This window comes from Ixodes scapularis, unplaced genomic scaffold, assembly GCF_016920785.2.
Source record: "Ixodes scapularis isolate PalLabHiFi unplaced genomic scaffold, ASM1692078v2 PGA_scaffold1__304_contigs__length_218370807, whole genome shotgun sequence".
In the NCBI taxonomy this organism is placed as follows: Eukaryota; Metazoa; Arthropoda; class Arachnida; order Ixodida; family Ixodidae; genus Ixodes; species Ixodes scapularis.
In genome coordinates, this window is record NW_024609846.1 from 208,393,572 (window position 1) to 208,411,622 (window position 18,051).

Below are 18,051 nucleotides of genomic sequence, written 5' to 3' on the forward strand. Positions count from 1 at the left end.
TATCCTCCAATCCTCTCAGATACAACATAAACAGCAAAGGCGATAACGGGCACCCCTGCCTAAGGCCTCGTCTTATCTCTATTTTCCCTGTCGCCTTTCCTTCCCATGTTATAATCACCTTGTTATCTTTGTAAATGTTCCTTAATAGTGCTGTTAGTCCTTCATCTAGGTTTAAGTTCTCCATTATGTCCCACAGGTTTCTTTGGTTCACATTGTCATAGGCACCCTTGATATCCAGAAATGCCAGCCAGAGCTGCCTGTTTTCTTTTTGCGCTATTTCTATACACTGTGTTAGAGAAAATAAGTTGTCCTCCAACCTTCTTTGTTTTCGAAACCCGTTCTGTAACTCGCCCAGTATGCCCTCGCAATCTACCCATTCCTCCAGTCTGTTCTTTATAATCTGCATTACCAACCTGTAAATAACCGGTGTCACGGTTATAGGACGATAATTCCTAATATCAGACTTATCTCCCTTTCCCTTATATATCATACTCATCCTACTAAGCCTCCATTCATCTGGAATATTTCCTTTTGTTATCATGGTACTCACTACCTCCCTTAGTTTTGCCTTAGATTTAAGACCCAAATTCTTCACCAGCTTGATAGGGATACCATCTGTGCCTGTCGACGTGCCACTAGGGACTCTTCGTTCCGCCTTTTCCCATTCTCTTTGTCCAAAATCCGCGATGTCACAAACTGAACTGCTACTTCCTTCGGTTCTCCTATCTTCCACATGTACCCGTTCCCGAAATTTCTCCTCCATCACTGCTCCTATATATTGTATCGCATCATCTCCCTCTAATTGATCTCCCTGATGCGAGAGTATAAACCTCTGTCTAGCTTGCGTTGTTTCACCGAGTGAGTTCAAGTGCTCCCAAAACTTCTTGGCAGCATTTCTATCTTTCTTACTTACATTACTCATCCATTCCTCACCCTTTCTCTGAATTTTCGCATTGATCAAACTGGATGCCTCTCGGCGACATGTTACAAAATTGTCCCATTTTCTTTTTACTTCCGTTTCGGACTCCCCACTACGCTTGGAATACCTGTGTTCTCTAGAGGCTTCCTGACGTTTTTGTATCGCTTGCTTCACTTCTTTGTCCCACCAACTTTTTGGTCTATGTCTTTGCTTCCCATTTCGTTTACTCTTAACTTTGTCTAGTTCTAGAGAAAAAAGCCTAGTTAGGCTCTCATAGGTCCAATCTGTATGCCGTTGCCCTGAAACTGCTGCCTCTATTCTTTCAACAACTATTTCCAACTCTTTGTCGCTGCAGAAAGTTTGCTTTGAATTATGTTGTCTAGTTTCAGCATTTACTTCTCTGGCAAAATTCAGCTTAATACGTTTGTGATCACTACCAAGACTTTTGGAACCTTCTTCATCTATTTTCATTACTTGTAACTTACCATATATTTTGTGTGACATGAGTACGTAATCTATAGTTGAATGCAGATTGCCAGTTTCCCAAGTTATGTGCCCGTCACACTTCTGACTGGTATTACATAAAACTAAGTCATGTTTTTCCACCAGTTCTAGTAATATGCTTCCAGTTGAGTCCGTATACCCATCCAGACCCTCAATATGGGCATTCATGTCTCCCATAATAATTATTTCGGAGCCTTCCCCTAGTTCACTAATGTCTCTTGATATGCAATCAATCATTTTTCTGTTTTCCTCTTTAGCACCTGTCCCTGTCCATAAGTAAACCACTCCAAGGACTGTTGATTCCCCAGCGACTTTTCCTTTCAGCCACAAATGTTCGGCGCACTCCTTTCTGATCCTTTGAAAGTTCATATTCTTCTTAATGAATGCTCCAATTCCACCTCCCTTCCTCGTTCCCTCCATTCTGTTGCATTCTTCCCACACATAGTCAGGGTTGCAAGGTGGCTGCTCCATGTCTCTGAGATGTGTTTCCACAAACCCATACACCATTAAATCCTCCTTTCTTAGTTGCTCCTCTACCTCTTCCCATTTTAACCTATTTCTACCACCCTGCATGTTAATATATCCAATGTCTGATTGTGCTGATTTTTTATACCTGTTCTTACGTTTTCTCCTCTTTTTAACCCTGGGTGCCTCTCCTGACTTTGTTGGGTTTTCAGTTACTTCAGTGCCCCCAGGGCCCTCGGTCCCCCCAAAAAAGCAGTCACCGTGCGGCCCATCCTATCCCCCACCCTGTAACCCGTGGCCTCACTGTAGTGAATGCCATCTGCAAAAGGGCGGGAGCCAGCCTCGTACACTTCTCTGTTTACTTCCATTACGTCGTACCGAAGCTGTCGACTCATACCCTTAATTACTCCGTTGGCTTCGACAACCCTCCTCTCTGTTAACCCGGACTGCCCCCGAACTTCTGGAATGGTGCACACAACCACATGCACATTCTCAGACACGTCCCTCAGCTTACGTATTCCCACGTTTAGCTGCTTTCCGAGGTTCTGGCTCCTACCCTTCAGCACATCATTAAGCCCCGCATGAACTATTACTAGGTTCCTTCCCTCCCGGTTATCCCACACCCCCTCACGTGCTGCGGTCATAGCATCCACCATACACTTCCCTGGCTGGACCTCTACGGTTACCCTCTGGTCTCCCTTCACCCTGCTATGTACACCCCTCCTAACCCGTGCTATGTTAGAGCTCCCCACTACCAGTACCCTAGATCCCCCTGGTGCCTGCGCGCCTTTGTCCTGCGACTTATCTCCTGTCACCTGACTGCCCGACGCCTGCTGCTCGAAGGCGCCATTGAGCTGAGGTTCAATCAGCTCTCCAGCGTCGTCGAGCCCGCCTGCCAACAGGCCGGACTCCCGACCACCAGGGACCCCAGCCTGCAGACTGGTGGTTCGTCCCGCTAGAACTGACACTTCCTCCTTTCTTCCCTCGCTACTCTCACTCGCTCGAATTACCCCTTCCAGGCGCTTTACCCTACTGTCACACTCCCTCTTACGCTCCTCTAAACCCGCCTTCCATACTTCCCCCAGCTCTTCCGCCTGCTTCTCGAGGCCGACCCGCTGCTCCCTCTCATGATTAAGCTGCCTAGTCAGCTCCTCTACCTGGGCCTCGAGACCCACCCGCTTCTCTCCTTCTGCCTTAAGCTGGGCCTCAATCTCCCGAACTCTACCCTCCCATTCCCCAGTTACCTGCTGAAGCTTCACACAAAGCCGACACTCGAAACTCACCTCCGCCACCACCTCCAGGCTCCCGAAACCCGTCTCCTCCAGGTAACACCACCTCCCACACCCCTCGCACTGTACCAACTCGTCCCCACCCTTGTCATGCCGACCCAAATCTAGACCCATGTCTAGACCGGGAACAAACCGTCCCTTCCCGCCAAAAATTCAAACAGAGCCTACTTTGCGAGACTCCAGCAAAACGGACGGCACCTGGCGGGAAAACACTGAACTGAACAGAAGAGGTCCTTTCTCAATTCCCGCTCCTCCCTTGTGGCTTCCGTGATTTCATGTATGACGGAGGTTGGCGCAAAAGAACGGCTGTCCCTGTGACTGTTGTTACTGTCGCATCAGCGTGTTCGCTCTCAACGCAAACTACACCGCCGCGCGGCGTGACCAGGCTTGGTGCGTCTATCAACGTTCATCAGCACAGCAGTCCTTCCATCGCTTCCCAGAAGAGGGTCGAGCTTCTGGAAGCTCACTCACGCCAACACATCGCCGCAGGCTTGAAACGCAGTGAACAAAAATCGGGACAAACCATCACGGGCTTAGCTCTTGCGTGCTGAACACCACCAGCAGTCACGTCCGCTGCGCTCCGCTCCGATAACGATACGATGCAGGTACAAGACACCGGCAGAGAGTATCAAAAATCGTTACCCAAATGCAAAAACAATAAAATACAATATTAACGACAGCATGTTACGGCACCGGAGGGATGGCTGTGCAGGCGCGCACCACTCTTCCGTGACAAACAAACGGACAAGAACAATGCTGTAGACAGGAAATTGTAGAAACGGTATAGGGTCGTCGAGCTCGCGCGGCCTACAGCGCGTCAACGAGCCACCTTTACGGGGAATAGCGATCCCGTTCAAGGAAGATCCTAATGGTGCGTGACGTTGTTGCATGCGGTCTCGCACCTAATTTGACTTCACAAACACCCCGGAGCAGTGTACGTGAACGCTGCAGCGCGGTCATAATTGAAAACAAGAGTTAAGATGGCCTCGCAGCAACAGACTTCAATCTGCGGGTTCCAGTGTACAGGCTTTCGAACAACACACGACGAGACTTACGCCTACCTCACTTGAACTTCATCGTCATATAGCCATTGAGAGCATCTTGGAATGAAATTGAAAAGTCGCTAAGTAACTTAATGAAGCGATAATGAGAACATTGCAACGAGCACGACGATGATTGCTTTAATACTATGCATTGATACGGAGAGAATAACAACAAAATCGCCGCGAACACCAGGAATCGCCTCTTGGCAACCTAAATCTGGGCGGAAGTCATTGTCGGTCGTCGAAAGGTTTTTGGATCAGAGCAGTTGGTACTGGCTATTTTTTTTTTTATTACAAACATTTTATTGAATTTTTTTTAATCATTTGTCGCTAATCACTTCTGTCGTGAGTGAGGCTAACTTAGCGAATGTGGCGATAAGCACGTGCAACATTACGTCACTGATTACGCAAGCACCTGCATGCGATCACCATATTTTCGACAATCTTGTCAAAAGGCCTCTTCTGCAGAACACACGATGCGAGTTTTGTGTGTTTGGCCCGTGCAATATGCGAAAACCGAAAGCTCGCACCGGACTATGGCATGGAATAGACTGTCCATGTATGGATGGATGTACCGATTAATGGCTGCGACTTAATCCTCCGGTAGCTTACGCCACCTGCTCACACTGTTCCAAAAGGCGACATTCTTAACGGTTCGTCTCACTCGTAATAAATTTGTGTGGGCGCATTCATATCAGTGAAAGAGGGGACGCCATGGAAAGGTTCGAGTCTATAAATTAATCCTTTGCAGATCTGCATAAAAGCAATACCACATGAACACTACGCACGCAGAGGAAAGCCGTATCATTAAAAAAAAGTTGTAGTAGCCAGTTTTTGGTTTTTGTTTTAGACATATGTTACAGCATAATACTTGAATCCCAAGATTGTGAAAAAATATTTTTAAAAAATTTAACTTTTAAAGTAAAATAAAAATCTGCAATGACAAGACAGCATGAGAGTGCAGAAAGCAGGTTCACACCCGCGTTCCTTACGAAATTTCAGTATGAAAAATGGCTGCACATAAAATTTAGAGTGAATAATAGGCTCGATGCTATAATGGCAAATGACGTAAACGTGTTCTAAAGTTTCACTATGCATAGTGCCCGCATATCGAAAATATTTTACCCAATAAAAATTACTTCAGTTACGAGAACCAAACTTTCTGACGGTATTCCTCGGGAATTTCGCAAGCTGATAATACTAACTTTCCTTCAAAAGCGTTTTTAAAATGTCAGGATCTATCGTGGCTTCCGATATTCGCAACGGCCATCCCGGAGGCAATAAGGAGTTTTCGTAGACCGCGTTTCCCCTTGCCAACGAAGAAGCCGCAACTGCGCTTGCGCGCCGATGGCTTCGGCTGCAGAGTTCCGGGTATCGAAGTGGGGTTCCGAGAGCGTTGCAGGGCGACGAAAACGATCTACAAAAACTCGCGAATGCCAATGACTAGACCTACGTTGTGCAATACGAAAACTAACCTCGTGCAACTTTTAAATGTGTTGGGGTATGGCAAAAGAACCCCCCGAGCATTCCGTCTCATTCTCCGAGAATGACATCTGCGTAAAATTGCAATGGCAAGTAGGACTGGTAGAGGGGGACCGTTTTTCCCCACCCGGACCGCGGAAGGGCCGCCCTGCTGCCAGATAACGCGACGTTGGCATAAAACCCATCAGAAGTACTTCCCCTCGTTCAGGTAACGGAAACACCGAAAAATGGGGGAGTAGCGAACTGCATCGACACGGACGAATTGGAGCACGGAGGCCTGCAAGCCCGCAAACCTGCAATGAGTGTCTCAAAATACAAAAAAAAAAAAAAAATAAATAAAAACGTCATTGAGGCTTTGTTGCCACAAACAAGCGAGAAAAAAAAAAAAAAACAACACCGTTAACGATAGTTCTGACAACTGTCACGACTAGGTCCAGAAAGAAACACTAACCATAACAAAGTCTGAAACGTCGAGTTAAAAAAAGAAAAAAAAAAGAGGGGGCGGGAGAGAATCACTTGTGGCGTTTAGGACTGAAAGGTGAACGCTCCGCAAGAGACAGACACAACGCTCTACTTGGCGCGGCCGGTCAAAAAGCCGACGAAGCGACCGTCCTCCCCACCCCCACCAGGTCCTTCCTTCGCGCACAGCGCTCGCGACCAGAGCGAAGACGTCGGCGAGCACGAGCAAACGGGCGACGACGACGTGCCCACGCCAAACAACGCCGCCACCGCCGAGGCACTAAAAAAAGCGATGCCAAATCCGGAGCTCCAGCTTTCCGAGAAGCTACAAAGTGCGGTGCACTTCGCCGCAGATAGTCGCCGCCCGGATGCAACTTCTCTCGACTCGGGGAAGGCCCCCGCCGCCGTCCCTTTTGGTAACGTTCGCCCAAATAGCAGAAGAAACACACCGGTGGAAGTACAATGCTGGCATTCAGGATTTGAAGGAGGAGGGAGTACAGTCGGGGATGGATGGCTACATGAAAAAAATAATAATAAACAAGCCGGGGAAATAAAACCACTAAAAAGCGAGCAAAAAAAAAAGTACCAGGCGCGAAGGGCAACAAACAGCATGCCACCGAACTGACTGGGACCGGCTTCCTGAAGGCGAAGAGCAGCATAAAATTGATGGAAGGTTTCTTGGGTCCCTTCGGAGCGCTAGCCGAGCCAATTCGGGCTGGCTGTGAAGCGGGCCTCCCTACGACTGCAGCAAAAGGAAACCCGGTTCCGACAAGCTTGAAAGGTTTAAGCGAAGGATAACGATCAAAACAAACACGAAAAAGAAAAGGGGAGAAGGAAGGGGGGAGTGGTCACGCCGCACTGCTGAAGCTGTGCAAAGACAACAAACATAAAACGAGAAAGAAACTCGGCGGCACACGACGGAATATTTGTGCCGAATCTTAATTCAGACGGTGGGTTAGCCAATCTCCGCGGTCATTTTCACAGAAACACGACTACGAAGGATTAACCACGCAAAACCCGAGTTCAATAGCCTTCAAATCCACTGCGTAGAAGGCGGGAGAAGTGGGACAACTTGGCCAACCCCCGGACGGATTCCATAGGGCCAATGGAGTCGAGTTTTGTACAGTAGCGCCGAATTCCTCGTCCGTGGTGGGGGGCTCTCATTACTTGAACGAGTTAACTTATTATTTTATATTCGGTAAATTGTAAAATTATATTAAGAGCTAACCATGCTATTAATAAAATATCTGGCTTACTTTTCAAAACGACTTCTATATACACGTTTGGGACGTAGTAGCCTACTTTGAAGCCGTTTCTAAGCCAAGCCGTAAAGAATCCAACATGGCGTCTCTTTATTTTTGTAGGGTGGTTCTCGTATGGATCGCTTCGGGGTCGTGCTGTAGCCTGGATCCAGGCTCCTGAGCATCACGCCCGGTCCCGGTAGTGTAATAATAGGGACTTTTAACAAACCGTGTTCCGCGTATCGCACTATCGGAGCCTTTGAAGCATGCTTTTAAGTGCGCGCCCCGCTGTCACGGTATCACTCCGGGTGCGCGCCTATAAAGCATGTTTCAAAGGCTCCGATAGTGCAGTACGCGGAACACGGTAACAGTTCGCTAAAAGTCCCTAACGTAATATACGATGTGCGATTTCGCTTTCAGCTGTATAAGGTGCGTAGTCATGTGTGTTCGTTGTTCTTCTGTTTCGAGGCGTCCCGCCGTCCAGTAAGGAATCCACAGCTGCGACCGAAATATTTCGAGGCACATTTATTGCACAGATGCTAAAACGGAATTAAGTACAGCACTGCACCTGCATACGCGCAAAAATAAAACATTGGCAAAATCATTTCGTCAACCTCGCCCACAGCTGCAGTTGCACATCGCCAGCACCTCTCTGTCATCTGTGCACGATCTCATCACTTCATTATTACATGCTTGGCCGCACACCTTCTTGGGAATGGGCTTTATCACTAACTTTATCACTATCACTTCTTGGGAATGGTCACTAACATATATCTTTACAAGTGTACACATTGACCCACATAATTACGCATTCAACATGCCAAGTTGGATCAGCTGTTCACTGAAAGTAAAGTTGTTCACTGATTTAAGAAATATAAGCTACTTAGGTGGCCCCCAGCAATCATTACCTTCATTTTTACATATTCAAAGCTTCTCACGCAAGCAAGATGAAAATGTGAAATAAAGCTTCGAAAAATGTTGGCACTCAACAGGCTGGATAACTTGTTGGGAACCACGAAGTGTCCGAAGCTTTCTTCCTCCTTGAGACGACGTTCAAATGCTCGTTCTATATGTCCCAGCATCTGTAATGACAATGTGGTCATGATGTTTAAAATTTTAAACTGATTTAAAACAAAACAAATGTCCATCTACAGCGAACAAACTAATGACATAATGCCATTGTCGCACCCGGAACCATGCAGAAATAAATGAAACTTCAAATTAATATATAGGAAGCCTCATTATTTTGTTTTATTATCCTCCGTCTGTTCGAGGACCGCCAAAGACCATTTTCAAGATTAAACCCAATTGTTACACTTTAAATAAGCAGTTGTGCACAAATCAAAGTGGAGCTAGGTGTATACCATTAACTTCATTAAAACCGTACTTGTTCGGGGGAAAGCATATGTTTTTACTGCGAGAACGAGCCTGCAAACTAACAGCTATGGGCAGCAGAAGTTTAATGGTAAGTTCGCTGAGCAAATAAAACTGAGAACGGGAGATACATACTCACCTGCCTTATCTTGGAAAAAAAATGAACAAACAAAAACTTGTGGTCTTGGCATTTGCGCTGTCCGTGCACCATCGGGATATGGCCACGTAAAATGCACCTGTCAACAGTCTCTGAAAGTTCGCACCAAAATATCCATCGAGTTCGACAGGCGCGCGGAACGCCGGAGCGCGAAACTACGCTCGCACGACCCTTGAATAAACAAAACCACCGCCGTTACGAAGTTTCAAATTTGGGCGAGGGTAGAGCGAAGGGGGGGGGGGGGGGGGGGAGGGGGGGGGGGGGGCAGCGGCGCCTTCAGGGCACCGGCGAGGCCAGCGGGTCGGTTTAGAGTTTTGGTTTTAGACCGAAAACAGAACGAACAGAAAGAAATATATAAAATAAATTGCATTTTATTTTCATGGTGCGGTGAAGACGTTTTGTTGAAATTACTGTTAGCGGACAAAGTTTTATATTTGTATTTTTGTATTAATGAGAGCCCCCCACCACCTAAGCGCTGCTGCCGGTGGCGACGCTATGCACAGCGCCGCTGATGGTGGCTACGCTAATGTCAGCGCCGCGAAACTGGGACTGTGACCGGGGGTTGACTTGGCGCAGAATTTGACAGGTATGGCGCGTAGGCTCGCGAGACGGAGCAGTGTTTGAAAACATTGCGTGAAGTGGCGTTAGGATTATAACGGCAGAAATGCGGACGCAGCGCTCACGAAACCACCCAAGCCGGCGAGTTTAGTTGTAAAACTCGGGCAGTGACCTCTTGTTACTTACGAAGAAAACATGGCGGTTACTTGACGGTTTGAAGGCGCTCTTGGCGTCACTGATAACATATTTTAAAACTTCAGACTAAACAACGAAAAGGTTAGGGATAAAAAAACAGTGAGGAACGCCGGAAACCTAGTTACCGGGGTTTGAAAACGTGGCTATTTTCTTAACTTCGCAGCATCTACCAAGATAGAAATAAAACGGGACGGCTCGGGGGCTTGCTGCGCCCATCCCCACACAGCTCAAGATGTCGTCGAGCGTAGCCGTTGTTTCTACGGCTCAGACATGACTGCTGCCCGATGCCCAACTCCGCTGAAATCACGCCCAGCGTCTAGAAATAGACCGGCGACTGTGACAACAAAACGCGACCGGCGAGCTTTCCGGCTCTTTTGTCACCTTGGCTCGAGGTGCGACAGGATCCAGTCGAAGACCTCGCCTTCCACGTCCTCGGAGACGATGGTGCGGTCTCCTTGGTGGCCATTGCGGTGTTGAACCCCGTCGTCCGGGCTCTCGGGACTGTTCACATTCAGATAGGAACTCAGATACTCGGCAAGCGACCTCTCCTCCATCGCAGTTGGAAGCGTCGTGCCAGAGTGACGGAGGATAATGAACGCGTTGGCCTCGCAAGCGATCGTGCGAGTGCCCCGGCCGATAGGAGCGCTGGTCGCCGCCCAAATGCTCCGCTGCGGAGGTTGATCACCGCGCTGCCTCACGATGGCGGTAAAGAGGTGAAGTAGCTGGTTCGTTTTATTCCAGGAGCTCGCCGCTACGCTTTGAAATTCTGATCTAAGAAGTCATTTCAAATAAAATCGCCAATAACGAAAGTTATATTTTTGTTTTTCAGTTATATTTATTTTCGTGGCGTGGATTTTGGGGCATTTTTAGTTTTGCAAATTTTGAAAACCATGAGAAAGCCACACTGTTTCAGCCCCCCAAAACTGAACGTATTTCCTTCACATGCACGAATATATTTAAAATTTCGTACGTTTATATAAATTGTTTTAAAATAGAAATAAACTAAAAAAAAGTGCAGAAATTTCGCTAGAGGGCGCTTTATACCGCACATCTCAAAGTTGCCACGCGGCATCTGCGGTAGCGCTCAACGAGGGCAGCGCCGATGGCGCGATGTTCAACACGGATTGGAACTTACCTGTCGCTTCCATAGCCGAGCAGTCCAGCCGAGCGGGCGGCCGAGCACAGTGCACTCAACCGCTGACCCCATTCGTGGACAAGGTTTCGACAATACCAGAAATCGTGACTTTGCCGATGGCAAGGTCGTGGTTTTTGGCATTGTGTTTAGACTAAATTGCCTTTTGCGTTACTGCTTTATCCCGGTATATGTAGTACGTCGAATGCGGCGAACATTTCGTTGTTTAACAATATTAACCCTTTAATGCCGTGTTTTTTTGTTTTTTTTTTTATGTCGAGCACAAATTGTAATTAAGCAATGGTGAGGGTGCAGGCTACGTGGTTTAAATTGAGCGTAGTTGTAATCCCGAGACTGGTGATACGAACAAGGGACAAAAACAGAACGACACGGACGAAGTATGTTCCCATCCCGTGCAGAAAGTCTCTAGCATGTTTATGAGGTGCATTTATTTATCGAAGGCACATTGATCTATGGACTCATTGTTAATTGATGTCTGTATGCCCGCAACCTAGGATATTTTCTCGGATTATATTTTCCGAGGCACGGTACTATGCAAAGTGGCATCCCGGTCTCGCACCCTGGCGTCATTCTTTTCGAGTGGCCTTAACCGACCTTTATTTATTCAGAAGTGGAACTTTCCTGCTTACTTTATTGCTAAATTAGTTCATTAATCAATTACAAATCTCAGTGTTCGCCATAAAGCGCGAGGTTGAACAACATTGGGTCGCCTTTCTCGAACATTCGGCGGACGACAGCGGGCGTGTTTTCCAAAGTTCCAACAATATTAGGTTTTTTTTTTTTTTTTTTTTTTTTTTTTTTTTTTGTCTTTGTCTTTGTTTTAGCGTGCATGGGGTAGTAAGGCAAACAGTGTTACATAGTAATAAAACGTTACGATAGCCTTCGAGGTTAGGGTGAATTATTTACCTTAGGGTTGGGAAAGTTGGATTAGTGGGGTCACGTGGCAAGCTTTGTTTAAACCTTTGGCGGCTGGTTTGACCGTCTTTCGCAGAAGTTTGTGACGACCAGAAAAGATAGATTTTGTCTTCTTAAAGTTACCCTCATTTAGGTGTAACCTAAAAAGTCATTAGGGAGTTTTAGAATAATATACGCAATTTTAGGGCACGCTAGCACTAAATTTGGCGCTTGCGTTAGCGCACGCTACGCAAGAGAGTTTCAGAAGAATTTCTCCGCCGCGATGCAAAAGCCCAAGCATCTCGGACTTGCAACGCCACCAGGACTGCCAGAATTTTTACTTCCCACACGAAATGCTGTAACAACAGAAAAAAAGAAAGTTTTCCTGGTCCAGAGTGAGGTTTTAGAGTTGTTTAAACATGAGAATGCGACACGATGGGTCAACCGGTCGTGTCCGCCTGCATTGCCTCGGCAAGAGAGGTCTGGTGTACTGACCTTAACCGAGGAATGTTCGCGCGTCGCAAGCATCAAGTTGTCGGTGATCGTTGCCCACCCTACTGGGCTTTCCAAACCGAGTGCAGTGTCGTCCTGCGTTGAATAGCGCAGTCGCGAGGACACCGTTGACGTCACGCTCACGACGCCGCTAAAGCGGCCACAGCCGTGTTCCTGGGAGCCGCCATTTTTTAACTGCTCGTCTTGGCTTTAGCCAACTTCTCACTACGAATCCACCTTGGAGAAGCGCAAAGACCCTTTCTGTACACACGCGATTTTCGAAAAATAGCGTACGCTAGAATAACGCTCGCTAAAGCCTTGCGTAGGCAAAGAATAGTGTCGTCGCCACAACGCATGTGCCGAACGCTAACCACGTCTTGAAACGTCTCCTCTATCGAACGTGCCCATCGAATTCGTTACTGGGTGATTTCAGATAAGATCGACCAAAGGATGGCTACTCGACATTTTCAAATCAACTGATGTTTTTATATGTTATTGTCTAGTGTCTGGTATGAACGAATCCAAACTTAGTTTTGACTAGAAAAAATACTTGGGGACAGGAAAAATCGTGAGGCATGAGGTGGTGGACAGTTGCATTAACGCGCACTGATGGAGGGGGCCCGTTTGAGAGTGAATAACTAAAGCGATACCATTAGGAGAACTCTAATACGTTTTAGGCGCAAACTATGGGTATAGCTTGCTTGTAATATAAAGTAATCATATTTATTTAAAATTTATTTATTTTTCTAAAAATTGACAAACATGCCTGCTCGAACGACAAATGGCAAACTTTGGAGGTCTGTATCTCATGAAATAATTTAATCATTATGATATAATTTGCATATATTATTCTACTAATATATAGCTAATATTTAAAAAATAACTAAGGTATCTGTGTGATACAATAGTTAGGATATATTTAATCAAAGATGGAAAAAAAATCAAACAAAGAAAAATTCCGATGCGAATAAAAAAAAAACACCACCCTCGATTTTTTTTAAATTTAGGTAACCTGTTATACTCTATTTCGGCATTCATTTCCATTAAAAACGTGTTGCATCATTTTATTGAGAAAGAAGATACAACTCCCCAAAGTAGGGTCCTTTTTCAAAGCCTACACTTAGCAGTGTTTTATACAAGAACTGACTCCGAGTTCCAGTTTCATGAAACCAACACACATCTTTTATATATTTTTATTCAGATGAGGCCAATGATAACTAAAGAAATCGTTCACACACTTAAATTAAGGAGAAACTACTGTGTACAAAGAGGTATCATATTACGTACTAGTGATCCGAGAAAAGATCATGCAGCCATCGGCCACTAGGAACTTTGTTTACTTTATTCTCCTGCGACACTATATGCTATTCCCTCTTCCGCTCTACCTTCATCTCTCTCTCTCTCTCTCTCTCATATATTTCCCTGATATATATCCAGAACAAAAACATGTTCAAGCATTCCCTTTCTGCGTGGTAGTGTTCTGTGGCTAGCAAAAATCATTTCCTCGCTAAGCTCACGATTATGGCAAAATAGTTGCCGGAAACCGCAGACGACACTCGTCGCTAGTTCTGGCAAAACGGCCGATACAATCTTTTTTTCGCATTTCCCCGCTCGCTGTCAAGGACAAGGGGGTTCGCTTCAACCAGCAAAACATGGCCGCCGACGCCTGTTTACTGAGCAGTCATGCCTGTCGCTATCTCACTCGCTGGCGTCACGGGCGATAATATCAGGCACAAAGGGGCACACCAACCGGCAGCATTATCCCCAAATACTCGAGCCTCGCGTAAATACATATAGAGTGTAAACGCTGTCGCCATGTTATCGTAGTATGACCGCCCCCCCCCCTCCCCCAACGGGGGACTGCAGTACGCGACGGCGTACTAACACAACGGCGACGATATCGACATCGCGGGCTCCGAATTTTCCCATAGTTCTACTCCACGGGCATTTCTCGAAACGCTTGATATTGTGTACGCCCGCCTGGAAGGATTTCAGGCGCGTAGTTAAGATAAGGCGGTTCTCCGCGGCAAAAGAAAGCAATTTCACAAAAGCTTAAAAGCGGCGGCGACGCGTGTGCGGTGAACGCTTGTAGTTTTGGTGTAGACAGGGTGTGTGTGTTCTCGTTGTTGACACCAGCCGGCGATAAGGCACTGCAGGCGGTAGCTCAGTACAGCAAGGGCTAATCCGAGTGACCATCAACGTAACCCCACCGCCAACCCCTCGCGAACCGGTCGCCGACATGGCTCAGGCTGTGTCATGAACCACGTGGTAGAAGCTCGGGTGCTTTCATATCAGCGCGTGGAGGGACGACAGTGCGATTCCGGAAAGTCTTTTTCGAAGGCCGCTGACCACAATTTTTTGTCTGGAGACTTTCCCTCTTTCTTCCTTTGACGTGGATCAAGCTTTGCCGACAGCCTCAGTTGTGACCTCTCTCTCTTTTCAAATGTACGTTTGCAGTGAGTGAGCTCCTCAGCCTCGGACTTGTCACTTGTGCACCCAGTAGCTCTTTCACTTGGCAATTATATGCCATCAGTTGGGGTTTAATTTCTATTATTTATGTATACATTATGAAGACGTCCAGGAGCTCCGAACGAGTGTTTTGTGCAGATTACTTTTCCAAACACAAAAAGACTATACCAAAGCAGCGGAATTTTCGAAGTGTTGGCGAGTTGGACCTAAACTCGTTGAAGCAAATTCTTCCGCCTGACTGTTCCACCAAAGTGAGTGCGACGGACTACCTGCGCTACCATTGCTTCATGCACATCACTAAGGAGATCTCGATGCGAAGCTCAGAGCAGTGCCCTGACATATTTGTGCCAGCTGAAGAAGCAATTGAAGATCTAAATCGCAGCATACTACCTACAGATGTGTCGCCGCTGAGACAACCAAGCGTCGTAAGAAGTCGGGACAGGCCTGCCTATGTCAAGAGAAAGCAGACAGAACTGGAGCAGGTTGCTGTCAAGAATATACACTCAAGGCTACGTATTGCGTACGACAGGGACGCACCATCGGGGTCGTCCGAACCAACATGCTCCACATGCACTGAGTGGGTGGACAACTTTCGGCAGGCCTTTGAAACCGCCACCTCTCTCCGGGAACGTTGTCAACTGCTTACACTCCTGCCGTCAACACTGACGAAGAATGAGGTTCAAAAGATGATTCCACAGGCCTCAATGTACCTCATCAGTAAATCCCGAAAACTCAAGGAAAAGCATGGCGTGTGGTATGAGCCGGATCCTTACACGAGGTGCAAGGTGAGCCCTGAGAACCTGTCTGCTGCCCTAGAGTACTTCACGAAAGACGAGCTACAATGTTCGCGCCAAAGTCCCAACCAGAAGGACGTCATCTCTGTCATGCTCAACGGAGAGAAAACGTTCGTGACAAAGCGCTTCATGACACGCTCAATACGAGAGGCCTTCCGTATATACAAAGACAAGCATCCCGATTTCGGCGTTGGTCTAACGAAATTTTATTCGTTGCGCCCTAGATGGGTCCAATGTATTCCACACCAGGAAGTGTGCGTTTGTGTGCGCTGCGCCAATTATTATCTTTGTATTGCCGCTGTAGAGAACGTTACAGGCTCAACATTCAACACTGGTGAAATGAACTCGGCATTTCTGTGCGACCCAGCAACAGAACTGTGCCTTCAAGGAGACTGTAATCACTGCCCAAAAGGCCAGTTTCTTACACTCCAGGAACTTGATATCCCGGAGGATGAAGAGATTGTGCTTGCAACATGGGAGTCCGGCGACCTTGTGAAAAAAACTTTGGAACCTGAGACTTTCCTAAAAGTCATCCAAGTGACAATTGGAAGTTGGGTACTTCACAACCATATCCGGCAAACGCAAGGTAAAGCGATCTACGATGAAAAACAGTGCATGCAACGCGGGAGCATTGTCTTCCATTTTGACTTTGCTGAAAACTGGACCATCGTGCTTCCTGACGAAGTACAAGCATATCACTGGAAAAAAAAAACAAGTTTCGATATTTACATGTGTAGTGACGACAAGAAAATCTACAAACAGCTTTGCCATCATCAGTGAGGACCTGTGTCACGACGCCGCTCGCGCTTGCTTGGCTCTAGAAAAAGTGAAGGAGTGGGTTGAAGACAACGTTGCGGTATACTCGTACGTGACGTATGTAAGTGACGGCGCCGCCAGTCATTTCAAGAATCGCTACCAGCTTCACCAATTTGCAAAGGACGATTGCCCACAAGCCCAGTGGTTATTTTCTTCATCTGGACATGGGAAAAATGCATGTGACGGAGTTGGCGGACTCGTGAAGCACCAGGCCACGCTGAACAACCTGAGAGAACGTTCAGTAAGCGCAATTCAGACGGCCAGGACAATGGTGAGCGTTCTATCAAAGAAACTGAAAGGCGTGCATCTTGTATATCTGGACGAAAATGAGGTTGTTCGGTATCGTGAACAAAAAAAAGAAGAGTGGCTGACGGTGCGCGCCTTCCCTGGCATTCAGTCTTGGCACGCGTGGCGGCTCAGCAAGTCGTCAACAGAAGGGACCTGTGACGTATATGTAGCACGGACAGTCGGATCTGCTTGGAAGCAACTTTATTATATGGGTACAGCGAGGAAAACCTTAGCGTAAAGTGCCGAATTTGATTTCCCAAGGACTGCTCATTTTGAATGCAGGGGCAGCTTATTTATCACATTTTTCTTCACGGGGTATTTAACCTACTGTTTTTGTTGGTGGTTACTAATAATTTTTATCTGATCACTATAAAAAAAAAATCCCAAAATGTTATCCTCGAGCAGGATAAAATATATCGGCTTGCCACGATTCATTCATACACCGAGAGCATCGAAGCTGCTCCAGTTAGGCACTATGGCATCCGTCACCTGAAATTGTTTGTAATCGTAAATACACAGCCAACCTAAATATCTTACTATTATATCTTTGTTTTTGTGTGTGGAAGTAAAGTTATTTATTTTACTCTAGATGTAAAATATACCGGAATGTACAACTTCACACTGCATCATCTTTTCTCAAATCATTAGTCTCTAATATGATACCACTTTGTACGCTTATGTAAAATGCTGTATATAGTTTATCCTCCCTTTTACTGTGTGACCGATCGCTCTTTTTATCAATGACCTCATCTAAATAAATGTATATAAAAGATTTGTGCAAGTTTCATGAAACTGGAACTCAGAGTCACTTCTTGTATAGGACACTGCTAAGTGTAGGCTTTGAAAAAGGACCCTACTTTGGGGAGTTGTTTCTTCTTTCACAGTGCAATGATGCAACATGTTTTTAATAGAAATGAATGCCGAAATAGAGTATAACAGGGTACCCAAATTTAAAAAAAATCGAAGGTGGTGTTTTTTTTTTATTCGCATGGGAATTTTTCTTTGTTTGATTTTTTTCCCATGTTTGCCTAAATATATTGTAACTATTGTGTCACTCAGATACCTTATTTATTTTTTCAATAATAGCCATATATTAGTAAAATAATGTCTGCAAGTTATGTAATAATGATTAAATTATTTCATGAGATACAGACTTCCAAAGTTTGCCATTTGTCGTTCGAGCAGGCATGTCTGGCAATTTTTAGAAAACTAAATAAATTTTTAATAAATATTATTACTTTATATTACAAGCAAGTTGTACCCATAGTTTGTTTGTAAAAAGTTTTAAAATTCTCCTAATTTTATTGTTTTAATTATTCACTTTCAAACTTGCCCTCTCCATCAGTGCGCGTTATTGCAACTGTCCACCTCTCCCTGCCTTACGATTTTTCTTGTCTCCAAATTTTTTTTCTGGTCAAAACTAAGTGTGGATTCGTTTATACCAGACACTAGACAATGT

At 46.0% G+C, this 18,051-nt stretch overlaps 1 protein-coding gene across 1 annotated transcript in view; it reads right to left on the bottom strand.

Annotated features, from left to right (window-relative positions):
* Positions 1-10,347, bottom strand: part of LOC8039459 — a 115,061-nt gene extending 104,714 nt beyond the window's left edge. The window contains exon 1 of the mRNA XM_040206269.2: positions 10,068-10,347. Within this exon, the coding sequence (XP_040062203.1) occupies positions 10,068-10,240 (173 nt within the window). The 5' untranslated portion in view covers positions 10,241-10,347. The remainder of the gene's footprint in view (positions 1-10,067) is intronic.
* Positions 10,348-18,051: the final 7,704 nt, after the last annotated feature.